This window comes from Elgaria multicarinata, chromosome 8 (assembly GCF_023053635.1).
Source record: "Elgaria multicarinata webbii isolate HBS135686 ecotype San Diego chromosome 8, rElgMul1.1.pri, whole genome shotgun sequence".
Taxonomy (NCBI): domain Eukaryota; kingdom Metazoa; phylum Chordata; class Lepidosauria; order Squamata; family Anguidae; genus Elgaria; species Elgaria multicarinata.
Genome location: NC_086178.1, coordinates 84430694 through 84450963, shown reverse-complemented (window position 1 = coordinate 84450963; position 20270 = coordinate 84430694). Strand labels below are relative to the sequence as shown.

At 43.0% G+C, this 20270-nt stretch overlaps 1 protein-coding gene across 1 annotated transcript in view; it reads left to right on the top strand.

The window, feature by feature from the left end:
* KIF20B (kinesin family member 20B) overlaps nt 1-12855 on the top strand; it is a 56261-nt gene extending 43406 nt beyond the window's left edge. The window contains exons 27-33 of the mRNA XM_063131621.1: nt 696-845; nt 3182-3283; nt 4261-4461; nt 7181-7249; nt 9236-9374; nt 10107-10249; nt 12774-12855. Coding sequence (XP_062987691.1) covers nt 696-845; nt 3182-3283; nt 4261-4461; nt 7181-7249; nt 9236-9374; nt 10107-10249; nt 12774-12845 — 876 coding nt within the window. The 3' untranslated portion in view covers nt 12846-12855. The remainder of the gene's footprint in view (nt 1-695; nt 846-3181; nt 3284-4260; nt 4462-7180; nt 7250-9235; nt 9375-10106; nt 10250-12773) is intronic.
* Nucleotides 12856-20270: the final 7415 nt, after the last annotated feature.

The following is a 20270-nucleotide window of genomic DNA, read 5'->3' as shown; positions in this document are numbered from 1 at the left end:
GGGATGCGAGACTAGACAGGCCTTTGGTCAGATCCAGAAGGACTCTTCTTCTGAGCCAACCCTAACAGAAGGTGAAATCCTTTTTCTGGTCCCTTTTTAGATGGTGTAAGTGATAGCAGATGGCCCCCAAAGGCTACACAATTAAACTTAAGCATCCCTCCTTCCTGCATCTCCCAGCTTTGGACAGTCTTTCCCAACCTGGTGCCCTCCAGATGTTTTGGACTTCAAGTCCCAGCAGCCCCAGGCAGCATGACCTATGATCAGGAGTGTTGGGAGTTGTAGTCCCAAATATCTGGAGGGCACCAGGTTGGGGAATGCAGGTTGGGGCACTTGGGAATTGTTAAAATTGCAGCTTGAAAGTTCAGCAAGGATGTGGGGAAGCCCCTTTGTTGTTGCTGTATCGTGACAGGAATCTATTTTGTAGTACTTATAATATAGACTGGACTTGATATTGTCACATTTCTCTGACAGAATTACCAAATTATAACAAATACAGAATTGTTTTGTGTGGGGGTGTTTCAAAACGTCTTTGTGCTCTTAATTCGTTTTAAGTATATAAACAGATTCACTTACAACATGAGCTTTATCTTTGTCTATAAAAATCCAGTTCACTGTAAATACAGTATGTTTTAACTTTTGTGTTCGCCACTCCTTTCTGAATCTGTCTAGTTCTTTTTCTCTGTATTTAAAAAAAGGCTTGTAAAAGAAGTACCTCTGAAGAACTTAGGGGAGATGGTACTAAGGAATTAAAATGGATTGGTTCTAAGAAACCTACGACTGTAATGTCGCCCATTCCCAAAAGTCCAGAAAAAAATAAGGGCGAAGATCTGTCTAACTGTGAACAGGTAATGTCACAATACTAGCTGTGTCTTACTATGTAGTCCTTGAGAATAAGTCCCGCTGTGCTCAGTTAGACCAACTCCCAACTGAGGAGTGCAGATTTTTTCAAAGCAGGACTCTAGTATTGGTTGGCAGTGGCATGTTGACCCTGGTATGCCCTTAGAAAGCTCTGTGGGCTTAGATCTATCACCAGCGGTCTTCCTGCTGGTGATAGGCCCCAAATGGGGGTGGGGTGGAGACAGAGTTGGCTTTGGTCTGCTATATCTGATGTTCCTCTGTTTCCCAAAGAAGCCCCCAGATTTGGCCCCACAGCTATGCCGGCCTGGAGCTGATATAGCTAACTTTTCCCCATTGGTTTCGGAGCAGGGTGTGGGGGAGAAGATTCCCCCCCAAAAAAGTCCGCTGAGTGAGATGGCCAGGCTTTGAGATAATCTGCCAATTTATTCATTATTATTATTATATTTATTTATATCCTTCCTTTTGCCCAATGCTGGGCCTCAAGGCGGCATTACACAATTTAAAACATATACATTAAAAACCTATAGAGTTATACAAAAGTTAAAAGTATATTAAACATATTCCAATATTTAAACATTTAAAATGACAATTTTAAAAGTTCTAGGCACAGACGGAAGTCCAGATCATTCTCCCTAACCTGTTTAGGATTGCTCCACAAATCCAAGTTAACGACATTGACTTTCATTGGCCAGAAAGCAAATGAGAGGACATTATATATTTTTTGTGGTATATCTGTAGAGGGTTTTTCTTTTTCCCTCTCAGAAGCTAGCTTCATTTGTTTCTCCAGCACTGAACCTCCAGGTCAATATCAGTCTTATTCTCTGCCCGAAGCCATTCCCAAAGTATCCCTTCTCACTTTGAGATCTAATATTGGTGGAACTCTCAAGAATTTAGCAGGCGTGGGTGGGCTTAATGGCAGTATGCCTTCTTCATGCTTCAGGTTTAAGTTGGAAGAGATGCCACAGGAGAGACTGCAGTACCTCCTACCAGTTGTTCCCCTTTACTTGTACAGTAGTGCAGCATCTCTGGTGGGATCTCTTTTGCCTTACACATGAAGCGTGAAGGAAGTATAGTCCAGTTAGGGCAATAGTGCTGACTACGCAACTTGATTGAGCAGCAGCAGCAATCAGAAAATTCAGCGGGTACAAATTCTCTTCTGTTTGAGGCTTTAAACAGGGTCAAGTTCTTCCCATGTGTAGTCTGGCATCACTTTCACTGGTCAGTATAGGAACATAGGAAGCTGCCTTAGAGTGAGTCAGACCCTTGGTCCATCTAACCCAGTATTGTCCACAATGACTGGCAGCAGCTCTCCAGGCAGGATTTATTCCAGCCCTACTTGGAAATGCCAGGGATTTGAACCTGGGACCTTCTTCATAAAAAGTCTGTGATCTACTGTTGAGTTATGCCCCTTCCCTGACTTTAGGGATCTTTTATTACTCCTGCAGGTTCTTGTGAATTGTTGTTTCTCTCTTTTAGGATAGAAACTCACAAGCATAAACCTACCTTAAACAATTTGATTTTTTAAAAAAATATATTTTGGAAGACTGGTACCTTGGGTGACCATATAAAAAGGAGGACAGGGTTCCTATATCTTTAGCTGTTGTATTGAAAAGGGCATTTCAGCAGGTGTCATTTGTATGCATGCAGCATCTGGTGAAATTCCCTCTTCATCCCAACTGTTAAAGCTGCAGGAGCCCTGCCCTCTTAACCCGATAACACCCTTTATATAAACTATTTCTTTAGTGATTAGAATAGACTAGCAATCTCATTATCCTCTTCCTTCATAGCAAATTTAAACTTCAGGTTGCTTTAAAACATAGGAAAAGGGGTGTGTGTGTGTGTGTGTGTGTTTGTATATTTCAGTATAACATTTCAAGCAATCCAGGTATACGGAGCAATACTAACAAGTTGATTTTTCACTTGTTTACATATGGCTTAAAATAAAACTGCTCTGATTCTATTAAAAACTATTTCAGGTGTCATTTCCCTCCAGAGAATACCACATCAGTAAAAACATTAATGGTTATTAAAGCAATTGACAAAACTCAGGAAGAGTAGCAAATGATAAATACACAGCCAAGTTAACAGCTGCAGTTTTTTAAAAGCCTCATATTAGCCAGTGGTGAATGCCTTTTGAAAAAGCTAGGGCTTTGATGCTGAAATGTCACCAACATTTGACAAAGCTAGACCCACTGCGGGGAGCGGAGCCATTTCATAATATGGTCCACATACTTGCCTCTTCCAGCGTTAGTGGCATCAAAAATCAGAAGTGTTCTTGAATGATATAAGCCTTAAGATTTTCATTCAGCTCTTTCTTCTACAGCTTAAAGAAAAACAAAATGGCCTGCTAAACTGCAATAATGTTGGGGACCCGGGTTCATTGCTACAAGGTCCTAACAGGGTATCTTCAGTAGAACATATTCAGGTATGCCTCTATCCTGATGAGGAAATCTTACATGATTTGCTCATTGGTGTGCATGCACGTGTGTGTGCGTGCACGTGCATGGTCCCAGCCCAAAGCTCTGAAATGTTCTCTTAGGTGTTTCTTGCTGAATGTGAGCAGTTCAGTATTCTTAATTTCAGGATCTTAACAGCACCATTTCAGGGAGGTCTACATATACATGACCTCTTTCATTGCATTGAATGAACATGCAGAGGGGGCTGTACAGGCTAGCCCTACCCACTGCCATCACGGTACACCCTGCTCCCCACTCACCCAACTGAGTTCTCTGCACCATCAGATGTACGGGTGGAGACAACTTCATGCGAGGAAGGAAGCTGATTGGTCAGGGTCCCTCCTCTCATCTAGAAGCTATCTGCACATACATCTCTATACACAGGGGGAAAAAATCCCAATCTTCAAATGGATATTTGGGGCAGTGTGTGGCAGCAGTGGGCAGGACCGGCTGCCATCCGCTCCCCCAAATATCTACATGGTCGGGGTCATGTGTACCCCACTAAAATTAAGTCATGCTGAGTTCCCCTAAACTTTTTGGAAAGACTGGGTTTTGCTAAACTGAAAGTAGTTCCAGTCATTTGCTGAGCAGATGTTCTGGTAGTAACTGTGTGCTTGTTCTATCATGCTGATCAACCTGTAAAAAAATTAAATAGCATCCTGTATGTGCTCCCTCTCTGTCTCCCCCCCCCTCCTCCAATGAAAGACACTGTATTTGCTTCCCCCTTGGGAAGAAGAGAATCTCGTAACTTGCGTTGTTACAATAAGACAATCAAGCAGTAGTTCCTATTGCAAACGTTTATCATTGCAAAGTGAAACCTAGTTGTGTGGCAACTACTTCTGGGCTTCGCTTGTGTTAAACCTCTTATCTTACCTTCTATAGCGAAATTTTGCTTTTTGTTGTCTTCCTACCATTCCCTCTTCTCACCGTTTTATTCTATCCGCAGGACCAGTCGGACGCCATCCTCGATTCTTGTGAAGTATCTTCAGAGAGTGGCCAAACCAGCCGCTTTCCAAAACCTGAAATGGAAATTCAGTTTACGCCTCTGCAGCCAAATAAGATGGAAGTGAAGCATCAAGGGAGTCCTTCCACAGTGACTATAAAAGTGCCAAAGGCAAGGAAAAGGAAGAGCAATGCACTGGATGAGGTATTAAGAAGTGACAGAAAGCAAGCATTCCTGACATGTGTCTGTACACCGCTGTAAACAGCACTTCTAATTTTAAAAAACACAGTTCTGAAAAATCACCTAAGCCTGCAATCCTAAACAGACCTACAAAGGGAACACAGGGAACACGCATCTAGCAAAGATGCATAGGATTGTGCTGTATTGTATTCATAGGATTGCTCCATAACTGCTTTGTCATGCTGTGCTCTGTATTTATAATCTGGGAAGTTGCTTGAATTCTACAACAACGTACACCTTGCCTTTATCGATTTATTTTATTTTATTTATTTAATTACATTTATATACCGCCCCATAGCCAAAGCTCTCCTGGCGGTTTACAAAAGTTAAAAACAATGAACATTAAAACCGATATACAAAATTTAAAACCACTAAAAGTATAAAAACAACAATACCTGTTTAAAACAACTATTTTCGGTCAGTTATAAAATCAGCATATGCTGTTAAATGCCTGGGAAAGGAGAACGGTCTTGACCTGGCGCCGAAAAGATAACAATGTTGACGCCAGGCGAGCCTCGTCAGGGAGATCATTCCATAATTGGGGGGCCACCCTGAGAAGGCCCTCTCCCTTGTTGCCATCCTCCGAGCTTCCCTCGGAGTAGGCACTCGGAGGAGGACCTTCGATGTTGAGCAGAGTGTACGGGTAGGTTCATGTTTATCGATGCCTGATAATCTGCATTAACACAGTATTTGTCAGACATTTGCATCTTTTTCTGAAGATTTCTGAATGGGAAATGTTCCTATTTTTAGAAAGCAAGTATTAGCATTAAAAACACGGACCAAACTGATCTCCTCGAGGCTTCTTAGAATGCTTTCTCCATCCTCTGAAGTTATGGTTTGCTAGATATGAAATGTGCTACTATCTAGTCAGTCGCAGGTATAAATCCTGCCTTCTAGGCATTTCTGGGTGACTAAGCCACAGGTGGGCTGCACAACGCCACAGAGCACATCTCTATCTTCCCAAGGGAATCTGAACGTTCATCTTAGATTTGATCTGCCAGCTGAACGCAAGCTGTCCCCTTTGATTAGGGCTGCCCTCCCACAGTTAACACTGAGAGTGGCAGATTTGTGGGAAAGGCTGTGCCCATAAAAATATTGTGCTGGCCTTCCCTTCTTTGAATGAATAGGAGTCTTGCAGATGAATTATTAAGCTTTACGTCATGGTCGCTTTCTGCCACAGAACGCTGTGTGCGTGCTCCTCCCAGATCACTGTCTGTGATAGATAAGGACCATCAAGACCACATTTAACTGCTAGGATTAAACTTCAAAGTAGTGTAGGATTTCTTGAAGGGGCCACTTGAATTCAGGCTCGGTATTGCACATGAACTCTTGGAGGAGGTGAGTTCATTAGAAAACTAACTTTTTCTCCTCGACTATTTTTCTTCAAGAGCAATACATTGTCGAGTTGCAGGAAAAGCAAAGCTAGAAATAAATGCGCTTCTGATGGTGTCAGTCAGGTACTGAATCCCTTCTCAGCTGTAGATATATAGATACTGTAGATCAGAGTACTTACCAGTATCACCTCTTACTCCTTGTTTTCCATTCCAGTAGCCCATTTAGATCCTAACACATTAGTAACACTGAACTACGATAGTCGGTCCCTCATCTGTCACTTCTGTTTCCATATTTCGAATAATCTGTTTTTCTAGTGTACTTGTTCCTCCGTATTCCTCTAGTATACAGAACTGATACTGCGTCACTGCTGAAATCAGCCTACCTGCGTCAGCTAACGCTCTTGTGGAGTACTTAGGCCACGGTCTTAAGCTCAAATCCTTGGAAGTGAATTCTGCTGAAATGGGCTAGATTTCCTGCCAGAAATGGTTCTGCAAGTTTGAGGAATTCAGCACGGGAAGTGGGGCTAAGCGTTGGCCATCATCCATGATAGCACATTTACAGTAGAATCCAGAACATAAAACTGATGGCTTAGTTCCTGGAGTGGCCATAATGATGGAGTTCAAAACTTGATCATCTTCCCATTCAGACACCCAAGCCCTCTCCTTTTATGCCTTGAATGGGCTGATGGTCTATAAAAATATAGACCCCAATCTGAATTTTGTTCATCCCTCACCTACATGATGTGTACATCTTGGAATGATTGGTGTTCCAGCAGAAACAGTATTTCACTGCTGGACTGTGATCTGTCTGCCTTCTTTGCACCGCTGCCTTGAGTCCTTCAAGTCTCAGTGGTAGCCAACCCATCTAAAGTCAAGATTGTTCTTCCTTCCCCCCACCCAAAAACATAAAAATGCCTGACCACTTTATCAAGCTTGCATCAAGTTTCCTATTCACAAATGCCTTGTACATAATAGCATTTTCTCATCTCAATGACCTATCATGTGTTGGCTGGTCAGTGTAAAATGCTACCTGTCTGACTTTGTAATCTATTAAAAAGCTGAAAATATATTTCACTTTGTAAAATATGCAGGCAAAAGAAATATAAAGCACAGAATAAATGATAAAAGTAAATAAAAATAGCACTGGCAATTTTTCAGCCTTATTTCATTTGGGAGCATGTTCCTTTCATGTTCAAAGCTTAAGCACTATTGTGGAATAGTTTGTGAATTGAGCATTGCTATTGGTTTCCATTCTAATAATTGTTCTCCATTTCCTCTGAGAAGTAGTAGTAAACAAGCCAGTTTGGAAAGAGTAGTTGTATGTTGAACATTGCCATTCTGTTTTTAAGGACTTCTTGAAGAGTGAAAATGAGAAGAACGCTACATCCCTGGCTAACACAAGTAGGCAAAAGAAAAAGGTATGTGCATGCATGTGTGTTAACACAGTGTGGTGTAGTGGTTAGAGAGTTGGACTGGGAGTTGAGAGATCCGGGTTCTAGTCTCCACTCAGCCGTGGAAGCTCACTGGGTGACTTTGCGCCAGTCACAGACTCTCAGCCAAACCTACCTCACAGGGTTGTTGTTGTGAGGATAAAATGGAGAGGAGGAGGAGGATTATGTACCTTCAGTTCCTCGGAGGAAAAAAAAAGGCAGGATATAAATGCAAAAATAAATAAACTTAAAAGCATTGTATGTGATCATTTGCTTTGATATGGAACAGCTCTGTTTTGATTGGCAGATTCTTCCCAACCCTTTGGGCAATTATCTGAAACACTAGTGTTCTCTCCTGTCTCCAGAAAAAAGAGGATAGCTACTAAGGAATGAGATTTGCTCTGAGCCAGTATAATTCCATGTTAAATGTGAGTCATCAAAATATTACTGTGCAATTCACCATTGCTGTTCTAATTTCCTTCTGCCTATCATGTTGTCTATTTTTGTTGCCAATATGGAGTGCAACTGCTTTATTCTTGGCAATTGCTACTGAGGGATCTTTCTTGGATCCTCTTGGATCCAACACCTTACTCCAGGGGCATTACTGATAGAAGCGGAAAAGAAAAGTGTGACTAAAATGGTCAAGGGGCTGCAGCTACTCAGCTACGGGGAAAGGTTACAATGCTTGGGGCTTTTTAAGCTTTCTCCCTCATATTACTAGAACCTGGGTACATCCAATGAAGCTGAGTTGTAGAAGATTCAGGACAGATAAAATGAAATTGTTCTGTACGCAGTCCGTAGTTAAACTATGGAATGTGCTACCAAAAGACGTAATGATGACCACCAATTTGGAGGGCCTTAAAATTCATGGATGATAAAGCAGTCAGTGGCTACTAGTCATGATGGCTGAATATTACTTCCAGTATCTGAGGATGCCTGACTCTGAATACCAACCGGTTTCTGGGGAAAATGAGAGGAGGGTGCTAAATTTTGTTCATGCCTTGCCTGTGGGCTTCCCATAAGCAACCAGTTGGCCACTGGGAACAGAAATCTCGGCCTTTGATCTAATCTTATGTTGTTAACAGTTCCTACATGAATTCTGAAATGCGATTTTCTGGCAGGAACGTTCTCTGTTTTCTTTTTCAGCTTTAGTAATTGAACCCTAAGGGTCCATTTGAGCAATAGCATCATTTAACAAAGCGCTGGTTCATACTTGACGGTGGTACCACGCGAGTACTTTGGGAATGCTCAAAGCTGCTACTGGATCCCTGCCTATACGTAGAGATGCTAGTTTGTGCAAATGGAAGTGCCCGTGTGCATACAGTCCCTATCTAGAGCTGCTTGTTCACTCAGAGGGTGCCTCTATGAGAAGCACCCTATTTGTGCCTCTATCCTCCCTGAATGGATCAACGTGGCTGGCACTGTAACATGTAAACTAGATCAGGAGGAATAAGATAGCCAGAATCCACTACTTTTTAGTTATTACTTATTGCAGCATTTACTACTGTGAGGTATTAACACTAACACTAAAACCTGCCAGAGCAAATCTAGCCATCCTGGATGCATCGGAGAGGAGCGATTAGCTGCAGTTACTCAAATGGCAAAGAAAGGCTTCTTCGTAAGACTGCAATCCTATGCACACGTACCTGGGAGTAAGTGCCATTGAACCCAATCGAGCTTACTTCTGAGTCGACAACCATAGATTTGTGCTGTAAATTACTTAACATGTTGCAAAGCTGAGTCACATTTCAAATGTGTTAAGCCCCACTTGAGATCCTATGCAAATAAAGGGATTTTTGCTGTTGTTAATAAAGGACTTGGCTTTATTAAATGCAATCCACTGCAGAAGAACCTGCCTTTCTCTGCAGAAGAACAACTACTATTTGTAGGCTGGGATCTGGCACAGTTTTCGAAATGGTCTGGATTTTAAACGGAATATTCTAAAAGTCTGTCGAATGTTTTGTGTTGCTTCAGACTGCTCTTGGCTCCTCTCTCAACAAGAAGTATCCCTTAAGAAGTAAGGGTCTTGGGGATACACCCAGGGATGCAGGTGGAACTCTACAGAAATTTGGCCATTTCTTGCAGACGTCTCCTTCGATCATACAGTCCAAAGGTAAATGGCAAGACGACAACTAAGTTCCTTAAACTTTTTGGCAGTTGCTAAAATGGTTCTGTAGTTTCTGATTGCACAGGGCACATTCTGAGGGGAACAATTTGTGTTTGGGATCAGATTGAGGAAGATGTGAACTGGAAGAAGTGACTGGGGGTCTTCTTCCAGACTCTCACTCTCCTTGCTTGTAGCATTTTGTTGGGGGCATACTTAAATTTAATGACACTTTTTAGCTGGATCCTTTTCCAAAGCAAGGGCTTTGGAACTGGACCCCAACCCTGTAGCTGGGACAGTAAAAGCCATTGGCACTAATGGCAGTGTGGTGTAGTGGTCAGAGCATTGGGCCACAACAACGTAGGTTCAAATCACCACTCAGCCATGAAGCTCATGGAGTGACTTGCCCTTGGTCCCCATCTCTCAACCTAACCCTACCTCACAGAGTTGTGAGGATAAAATGGAGAGGAGGATTATGTATGCCACCTTGGGTTCCTTGGAGGAAAAAAGGTGGGATATAAATGCAATAATAAAATAAATAAAATGGGTGGCTTGAGTACAGCATAAGGTGGCTTCCCCCAGTCTGGTGCCTTCTAGAGGTTCTAGGTTACAGCTCCCATCAGTCCCAGCCAGCATGGATATTGATTAGCTATGGGAATTGTAGCCCAGTTAGGTATGCTTCCGCTGCCTTAGCGTGCTTTCCTCAAAAGGGGTAAACTGTTACAAAAATGGCTCTTCTAGCAAAGAAGCTGATGGCAACAATCCAGTCTCCCAAATCTACTGAGGAGGAATGCGTGAAAGAAAACGATGTCAAGCCAAAGCGAGCTAAGCGCAGATTGTACTCCACTGATATTTCTTCGCCTATGGAATTCTCCGGCCATGTGGTAAGTAAAACCCTGTGATGCCCTGGAACTTGGCTGCAAAGCAGGGGTGCACAGCGTCTTTCAAGCCGAGGGCCGCCTTCCATTCCGTAGAAGCTCTTGGGGGCCACATCCCAGCAGTGGGTGGGGCTGAAAGCAGAGGGGGTGGAGCAAAAGCAAAATGGGTGGGGTTGGGGAAAACGGCACAAAAGCCAAGAAACTGCCAAACAATTGGTGGTTGGGGGAAGGGGGTGGGGCCTTCTGGAGGGTTGGATTTGACCCCCCAGGTCTGAGGATCCAGTCCTCGGATGAAAGGCAGAGTACACATCTGAAGATCAGAACTAGCACTGCCATATAGTATTGATCGGCCAAATGGATATAGGATGTTTTTTGGTGTTCTTTTTAAAACTTGTTTTTGCCATGCCTCTGGAGATGCTGCATAGGCTGAAGATGTTGACTTGACCCTCTGGGGATATGATAGAACAAGTGCATTTCATCCTGCAGTAATGTTAGGCTTATGCTTACATCCTCCCATTCCTCCCTCTCCCCCACCTTCTCTTATTGCATGATCCTATACATGTCTACTTAAAACTTAGGTCCACTGAGTTTGATGGGACTTCCTCCAAAGTAAGTGTGCATAGGATTGTAGCCTTACTCTTGATTATGGGTAGATTTGACCCAATTGTAGGATTTCCCTGAGGGTGTAATCAGTCTATCCCCGCTTCATCCTTAATGTGAAGCCTAGTCCTACCTTGACCTCAGAATTTTAAGAGCTAAAGTCTGTGATTGTTTTTAGTGTGCCCCCAAAATGGCCTGGTTCACCCTCATAAAGCTAAACCATGGTTTAGTGTTAACATGCAAACAAAGCCACTGTGTTGTCCACTCATGATAAAGCACTTGTCATCTAAGTGGCTTGTCATGAGATCAGATTATCTGTCACCCTAAGAGAAGCAGAATGTTAATTGGCTTCTACAGGAGTTGGCCGGCAGCTATTGGGGATTCTAACTAAACAGTTGAAGACAATTGCTTTGTCATGAGCACAGTGATGCAGTTGCTTTGACACCAAAGAATTTGCTCCAAACAGTGAATCGGTGAGGCACACAGGCGCCTCTCTCATGGACGCACTCTTAACTTGACCACTGCTGATCTCCTGCCTTTTGCTTCTCTATGGTTTGCATGGCACTTTGAAAATAAAGGTGCTTGCATTCGCCACAACCTGGACACCACAGTTAATGTGGTTCTGTTTAGTAGCGGTGTCCAGAGCACCATCTGGTTCAGTTTTCTTGGCTGAGTTTCAGGTGTTGAAGTCTGAGGATGTGGACAAGGTGCTTGGCCAAGTCCAAGCAAGCACCTGTGTGCTTGATCCATGTCCATCATGGCTTATTACATAGGGAAGGGATGTCTGGCTGGGACCAGGAGGCTGTCAACTCCTGCTTGAGAGAGGGAGTGCTACTGGCCACTTTCAAGGAAGCAGTTATTAGGCCACCCCTGAAAAAGCCTAACATGGACCCAGAAGATGCCAACAACTATAGGCCAATTGCTAATATCCCCTTCCTGGGAAAGGAGTGGGAGGTTGCAGGACAACTCTAGGCACTCTTGAATGAAAGTGATTATCTAGATCCATTTCAATCAGGCTTCAGGCCATTTTTTCGAACAGAAACTGCTTAGGTCACCCAGTGGGATGACCTTTGCTGAGAGAGGGACAGGGGGAGTGCGACCCTGTTGAACCTCTCTGGGTCTTTCAATACCATCGACCATGGTATCCTGGATAGGCTATCTGGGCTGGGAGTTGCAGGTGCTGCACTGCTGTGGTTCCACTCCTACTTGGCCAATGCCAGAAGGCGGTGCTGGGGGGTTATTGCTCTGTCCCTTGGCACTTAAGCCATGGGGTGCCACAGGGCTCTATTCTATCCCCTATCCTGTTTAATATCTAAGAAAGAGCTGGAAGGGATTATCTGGAGATATGGACAAATATGTGGATAAGACCCAGTTATATCTCCCCTTTTCATCAAATCCAGATGAGGCAGTAGGTGTTTTGAACCAGTGCCTGGGTGAGGTAATAAACTGGATGAGAGGCAATAAACTAAGACTAGGGATGTTGCGAGTGCCCGACTGGGTCTGGGAATCCATTGGGCTCCATTACTTGGCTGAGGACCAATAAACTAAGACTCAATCCAGGCAACATGGAGGGGAGTGTTAGCTGGTGGTTATATACTCATCTAAGCAATATTCAACCTGTTCTGGAGGGGGTTGCACTCCCCCTAAAGGATCAGGTTCATAGTTTGGGGGTGTTTTTGGATCCAGCTTTTTCACTAGTGGCACAGGTGGACTTAGTGGCAAAGAGCGCCTTTTATCAGCTTGGGCTGATATAGCCTAGCTATAGTTATCCATGTTCTGGTAACCTCTCACCTGGATTACTGTACTGCATTATACACCTTTGAATCTTCAGCTGGTACAAATAGGGCAGCGAGATCGATAATAGGGACAGGCCAATGTGATCATATTATGCCAGTACTTGATATATAACGGAACTTAAATTCCTTTTCAGATTGTTCTGGATCAAAAGGAAAGCGATCATGAAATCATCAAGCGACGACTCCGAACAAAGAAAATGCATTGAGGTTTTTTTATTATTAAATTGGAGAATAATGAGCATAACTTCTCAGCGGTTGAATTTCAGAATGGAGCTCTCCTAAACTGAGAAGTGGCTTCAGATTGTGAACTGTGTAGCATTTGTACTATTAGTTATATGTACAGTACAAACATTGCACTCCCTCTTTTTCACATTTCCAAAATTTGTGTATAGACTTTGGTACTGGTAGCTGTTCAAATTGGGAGGGGGGGATTAAATATATTAATATGTACCTACGTGTGTTTCGTTTTCCATTCTCTCCAGAGACAATAATACACAGGACTGCGTCTGTAACTATACTATGTTCAGCTTAAATATGGGCATTGGGCAGAGAGTTCAGCATATTCAGGATCTTGGCTTTGAGTGTTTCTTTAAAAAAACCAAAAATGCCTATATTTCTAAACTTTAAGGCTGTGGAGAAAGCCTTTAAAACTGGGGTGGATAACTTGTGGCCCTCCAGATGATGTTGGACTATAACTCCTATCATCCCTGACCACTGGATATGGTGGCAGGGTCTAATAGAACTTGAACAACTTCTGGAGGGCCACAAAATCTCCATCCCTGCTTTAAAACATGCAGATAATACTAGGTGAAAATCCAGGATGGAGGCGGGGCTCAGCTTGTCACATGGTACCACATAACTCTTTGCCTCAGGCAGTGGCATTTGAGTGCACCGTGGGTTGATCACCTCACAAGATCCTATTGATGGCTACATATGCTGAATTGCTGCACACATAAATGAAGTCCCTGCATTCCTTATTTAAACCTCTAGGTATGTAGACTTTCGTTTCCAATGATGGTAGAAGTTAGCGCTTCAAACTGGCTGTCTTCCTTTCCAATCTGTCTTCCTTTCCAATATGGAATTAAATGATACTCCTTGGATAAAATCGAATGTATGTTCTACTCAAGTTAGTCATGACTAATCTAAGCCCCATTCATTTCAATGGGTTGTACTCTTAAGTAGGTCTTATGCTGGGTTTTACCCCTTGAGAGTTCTCCAGTCAGGTTAGGGCTGTTCTTTGTTGATGTAGCAAATGCTAATGCTTTGGTTTCTTCCTGGGATAATCTCTGTTTTTAAAAGAAAAACAAATTAATGAGTGCTCCCAGGCTAAATTTGAGCAGTATATATATTTACTTTAATGACTGCGCTAATGCACATTTGTGCAACCAGCAGGGAGTGAAATTAAGCACTTCAGAAGTCTCACTACAGTAAATCTCTTCCCTCAGCCAACACAACATCTATGCACTGTCTTACCTTCTGGTGTTTTAAGTGGTGCATTGAAGGTATTGAGAACTGAGTCCTCCATAATGTCTGAATGATTGCATTGTGTGGGTCGTTTTCTGAACATGTCTGCTTGCTGCTCTTGCATTGAACTTTCATGCGACTAAGGACCTATGTGCCATCACCACTCCCATGTGCTCCAAAAGTATGTTGGGAAGGCCGCCTGGTGTTTTTGTAAGGGGCATTTTGACCTACCTAATACTGGGAGAATCCTTTGCAGCAGAGAGCCAGTGCTGGTCTTAGACCAGGGCCACCCCAGGCTCAAATCTCTGCTTACGGTACAGCCTATACCTGTCTACTCAGAAGTAAGCCTCACTGGGGCTCATTCCAAAGTAAGTGCAGGTAGGACTGTAGCCTTCTCCATGGAGCTCAACTGAGGTCCAAGTTCCTCTTACCATTCTTGTACCTTCAAGGCCATGTATTCATGTGCAGATCTGCAACCTGGGCCCTGTTTCTTCAGACAGTTGTGTGCTTCCCTAGGAAGTCTCACTCAGTGAAGATTGGGCCACTCTCAGTGTTGGCTATGACCAGGCCTGACTTGACAGTCACCACAATGGTGTTTTCAGTACAAAGTTTAACTCCCCCTGCCCAAACTCCAAGAGGAGTGAATAACAGCAAGGAACACAGGGAGCAGGGAAAAGTCTGCACTTGGGAAGGGCAAGGGAGGACAGACATTTTAACACAAGAGTTAAAATGGGAAGCAAACGTGATCTTTGTGCGCTTTGGTTTCTTGGTTTTTTTTACTTTTCCTCCTAGCTCTCCCAGAGAGCTTTGGCTATTGGGCGGTATAAAAATGTAATAAATAAATAAATAGAACTCGGTCGAGACCACTGAGAATGGATCCAGCTCTTTTATACCTGTGTGGTTGTATCCTTCTGTCTCCATGGCATTGTCCTAGTTCCATTTCTGTGTTACTGCAGAGTGTGGTACAACACAAGAATTGCTTTTGTGTGTAGGTACATGAGTGCACAGTGGGTTATATCCAGTGTTCGTCCTACTTAGAGAAGATCCATTGAAATGAATGGATAGTCATGACATTTTAAGCAGGACTAAATAGATACAACCATACACAGTATGCAATAGCGATGCAACTGGAAATACAAGATGATGGTTATGTATTTCTAGAATGGTCATTTAGAATGCAAAGACAGAACTTCTCTTCGTCAAAGCAAAAACCCACACCCTTACCGGGCTTTCTTCTTGCGGAGTTTTTCCGGGATTATCATGGGCACAATAAGCGTACCTCCCCCTTTTTTGGGTGGTTTCCTTGTGGGGAAATTCCATATGCCCCAGTTATACAGCCAGCAGATGGTGCTGCAACATTACAGGAATATTGCACTGTCCCTTAAATGCACCAGCTCTTTGATGGCTGTATTTGTTACTGCATTTTCGGCGAGTTAAATCATGGTGGAATAAATCTCAAAAAAGGCAGAAGATGCACTGGAAGATGACAACGTTGCAAAAAGGACCCACAAACTTCAGTGAGTAATGGACCTTGATCGCAGTGCATAAGCTCTGTGTGAAGGAGCCTACAGACGAATCAGGATTTGCTGTGGTAATCCTTGGGTTTCCCCCCTCTGCAGTTTGAAGCAGCCATTGGTTCATCTAGTTCAGTCTTATTGATAGGGATGGGCGGCGGCTTGCCTGGGGGTTCCAGGCAGGAGTTTGAACCTGCCACTATGCCACGTCTTCCCATACTGCCTTTATGCCACATTTACCAAACAAACAGGCAAGAGATATTGGATGCTTATTCAGTAGTCTCTTATCCCTCATCCCTCCTTATTTTCCCCAAAGCTGTTAACTACATATGTTACATTCAAATGAGCATTTGTCCCTCTTTTTAAGAGTAGAAGTATATATATATATATATATATATATATATATATATATATATATATATATTTAAAGTCATGCTCTGGAGATTATTGGGGTATGTGGGTTTAAGGACATTGCTGGTTTTCAACCTATTGAACAATGAGTGACTACAAAGTTAAGGAAATAATGAAACAATAAATTTATAGCAAAAGCAAAAACAAATAAAATGTGGAACACTTTTTGTAAGCATACACACAAAAATAATAAGCATACGAACAACAGTAATGCAATAATAAATCTGTTCCACATTTGGCCTTCACTCACAGATATTGTGGAGCAGATTTATTATTGCATTACTGTTGTTCGTATGCTTATTATTTTTGTGTGTATGCTGACAAAAAGTGTTCCACATTTTATTCTTTTTTGTTTTTTAATAAAAGATTGCTTTTGCTATAAATTTATTGTTTCATTATTTCCTTAACTTTGTAGTCACTCGTTGTTTAACTTTTGGTTAAGGTGAGCACCTGTTGTTCATACATTTCAACCTATTGACACAGCGCATAACTGTTGTCTTCCATTATAAATGCCCAGAACCACTTTTCTCCTGGAACTCCAGCCAGGGAAGGAGACTAGATCTAAACAAGAAGCAACATGCTTGCTTTTACAATGGGCTTGCTGATCAAATTATGTGTTTGTCCACCACCTTGGTCTAAACTGCAAAGGTAAGTAAGCCTCCACTAGATGGTGCTTCAACACTTCTTAAAAATAATAATAACCAAATTTTGAGAAAACTTGGTCTCAAATTACTTCCTCCTGACTTGTTTAGGCACAGAAAGCAAATAATTTGTACGTAGACAAAAGCATTAAATAATGAGAGCTGCAGGTCACTTTTGAGGACTAGACCAATTTACACAGCTTCTAGTCTTCATTAAAGTTAGACAGGAAGGAAGTATTAAATTGCATATGGCGTAGCCTAAAATATTCTTCATGTTGAGCTGCTACAAAGAATAACAGATGCTGTTGCACAGGCGGGCAAGCTTTTTGTTGTTGCAACAATCCTCAAAAGGCCAGACAGCCGGCCTTGCTCTTCAAACTCCCTTTTTCATTACATTTAAGTAATCCCTTTTAAAGCAAGTTGTCAGAGAAGAGATCTCTCCTTGAATGCCGGGCGTGTCTCGACAATTTACAAGCGGCTGGCAGCTATGCCTCTTAAGTGGGTAATATTTTAAAACTAGCCAAGCACGGACGCATCAGCAAAGCCATAATTCTTCTGTCTCTTGACACACGAAAAAGGTAGAAAAGAGCATTAGTAGCCATAGTGAGGCGATAAGGCTTAATTGTTATCGAAGTGGTGGATCTCCCCAGTGAGACCATATTGAAAGCCTCGGGGGCAGATGGGGAGCAGATAATGGGGGATCTGGAGAATATTTGCTTAGGAATATATTTGTAGTAGAAAGTTTCTGCTGTAGTTCTTTTGATTTACCTCCCAGTCTTTGCATGTTTCCTGTGGGTCGAGTGGCTATTAAAAAGGAAAGGATAGGAAGTTCCAATATGGCTGAAGAGCTACATATCCCTATACTATGTATGCACAGCAATAACTTTGCTGGACAGGATTTTATTGGCCCATCTTCTGATGATCACTGACTCTATGGGGCTTTGACGATACTGTGTTGTGTTCTATTGATCTGTTGTTAGATTGGATTTATTAATATTTAAATTGCCTTTTAAAATGGAGGGGTTGCGTGTAAGTGGACTATAGAAGCTCAATAAGCAGCAGGGAAACAGGTTAAATCCCTTCTCCCATGCCCCAGAAATCCTCAAATGGAGAGCTCTTTTCCATCCCCCAGCTGATGGTAGATCAGGTGGGAAGAGGGGGTACCCTGAGTTCCAGTAGGCTGCAGAGGAAACAACTGACAACCACATGTGGTCCGTGGGCTGCAGTTTGCCCATTTAAAAACCACCAAAACCCCACCCCAAATCCCATAAAGGTTCTCCTTCCAAGTTCGTAGGGCTTTCAGAAACAATCTTGCAGCATTTCAATATATATGCAATAGTCGCCAATTTTTCTGGATGTTTATTTAGATATATGGAGCTCCATCACACCAGTGATTTATCGCACACTCACCATGCCTGCTATGCGGTTTTGCAGCCTGGTACTCACATGATGTCATCCATGTCCCACATTCATTTTGCCTCTTCCTCTCCATGTTTCGTTTCTTTTTGGAGCGTGGAAAGTCTGGTTTTTCCCCCCTCCATGTGAAATAAAGGCGCTCCTCCCTCCCGTGTATTGCTGTCATTGTCTTCTATTCAACCATCCCGTTCTTTGTTGGGGGCGTGTGTGTCTAAGGGCGGACTCACTAACAAAAGAGGAGGGTGGGGCGGTTCTCCATTTAACTCTTGTGTTCTTACTCCTGAGTAGACATGACCAGAGGTACATTTTCACCTTAAAAGAAATGCGGAAAATGCACCGGGACAGGGGTGGTGGCGATTCACCCTGTGAAGCTTTGCTTCACTTCACTTGGGGATTTTTTTTTTAAAACGGGGCTAGGCAGTGCACGTTTGGTCCTCCACCCCTGTAGTTTGCTCAGTAGGTCCATCATACTTTTGGTCCTCCAACTCGGTTTATAAGGATGTTAGGGAAAGCATTATGTGTTGTTTTTCTCCCCCCTCCCTTTCTCCAAAGTTTTACAGTGCAACAATACTTCATTGAAGGTAGACCAGTCTGTGGAGATGCAAGGGGTTGACTTTCCTTAATCCCCTAGGTACACCATTGCATCATTACACCATTTTAAATGTTTGAATTAGTTGTATGTATTTTACGGTGTTTTTATTTGTGTTGTACCCTGCCTGATCAAGAGGGAGAGGCGGGTAACAAATAAATTATTATTTTTTCAGCCTAGCAGAATTGCAAACATGTGGACTTTTGCATTGGGGGACTATGGGGAAAGGGTTTAAGGGGGATTTTTTTTTAAAAAAAATCCTAAAATATCAAGGGATGAACCAATCTGATTCAAACTTGGTATGGCTAAAGCCCTCCCTAAGAGCTATCACTGTGCCAAGTTTGATCTCTTTATATTTAAAAAGTATGCAGATGTAAGCATTTTTGTGAATTTCCATTTTAAAAATTCCTTAAAATCAAGCCATGAACAGATCTGATTCAAACGTGGGGTGGCTAAAGCCCTCCTTAAGATCTATCACCATGCCAAGTTTGATCTCTTTATATTTAAAAATTACGCAGATGTAAGCATTTTGGTTACCTTGAAGCAAAGGAGTGGACCTGACCACCTTTTCCAAAGAAATTATTTAAAATAATTGTTAATCTGCCCACCCTTTGAAAGTTTTCCCCACTAACCACCCACTAGCTGTAACTCCGGCAAGGTCCCTTGCCCACTTGTACCTAAACCTATTCTAAAACAAAACAAACACTTAACACTGCGACTCAACCTCTGTTGCTCACTTCAACTCGTCTCCATGCTACTCGAACTAGACTCCTTCCCTCAGCAGCCACATCGGGTTTCTGCCATCCAGCCGGCCCGGCCTAGATGCTCTTGCTCACCATGCACACACCGGACTCCTGACACCCACAGGAAAGAGACTGGACCCTTGGGTGCCCAAGCTTTTATCTCTTTCTGGGACCCCCTTGTCACCAGACCCACCCTGACCAATTGAAACCCCCTAGCAACCTACACCTCACCCAAAGGGAGGGGGAATGCTCCCAGACATTGCGCAGCTGCAACTTGTTACTCTCCCCCGGTACCAGCCCGGGGAGGCGTTGTCAGATGCTAGGCGCTTCTTGCGAAAGCACGGCCTTGGCATTTAGCTTGCTACTCCCTTCTGGACACAGAGAAACCCATCTCCTTCTCTCCGGGATAATGCAAAGATGTTTTCTTAAAGGGACCATGTGCCCAACCCATAACACCCTTTTGCTTTGTTAGGTTTAGCTGCCAACACTGGGTGTTAATTTAATGTGAACCCCAAGGCCAGGGCACTTCAGAAACCGCCTGCTCCCATTCCAACCTGCCCAGCCATAGAGATTGGCCTCAGGGGCTCTTCTCTCTTTCCCATCCATACGTAAGATCAGGCAGGTACATATCATGGCCTTCTTGGTGGTGATGCCATGATTGTGGATCTCCCTCCTGTTGGAGAATTGTCAAGCTGCCATCTTTTAATGGGTGGGGATGACTTGCTGTTCTTATTTTTGTTGTTGTTGGTGTTCTAGCATTGCTATCTTTTGATGGTGGAGGTGGTGTTCAACAGATGGTATTTTCTCTCTCTCTTATAGTAAGAAGTTCTCGCCTAGATGATAACTAAGCCTT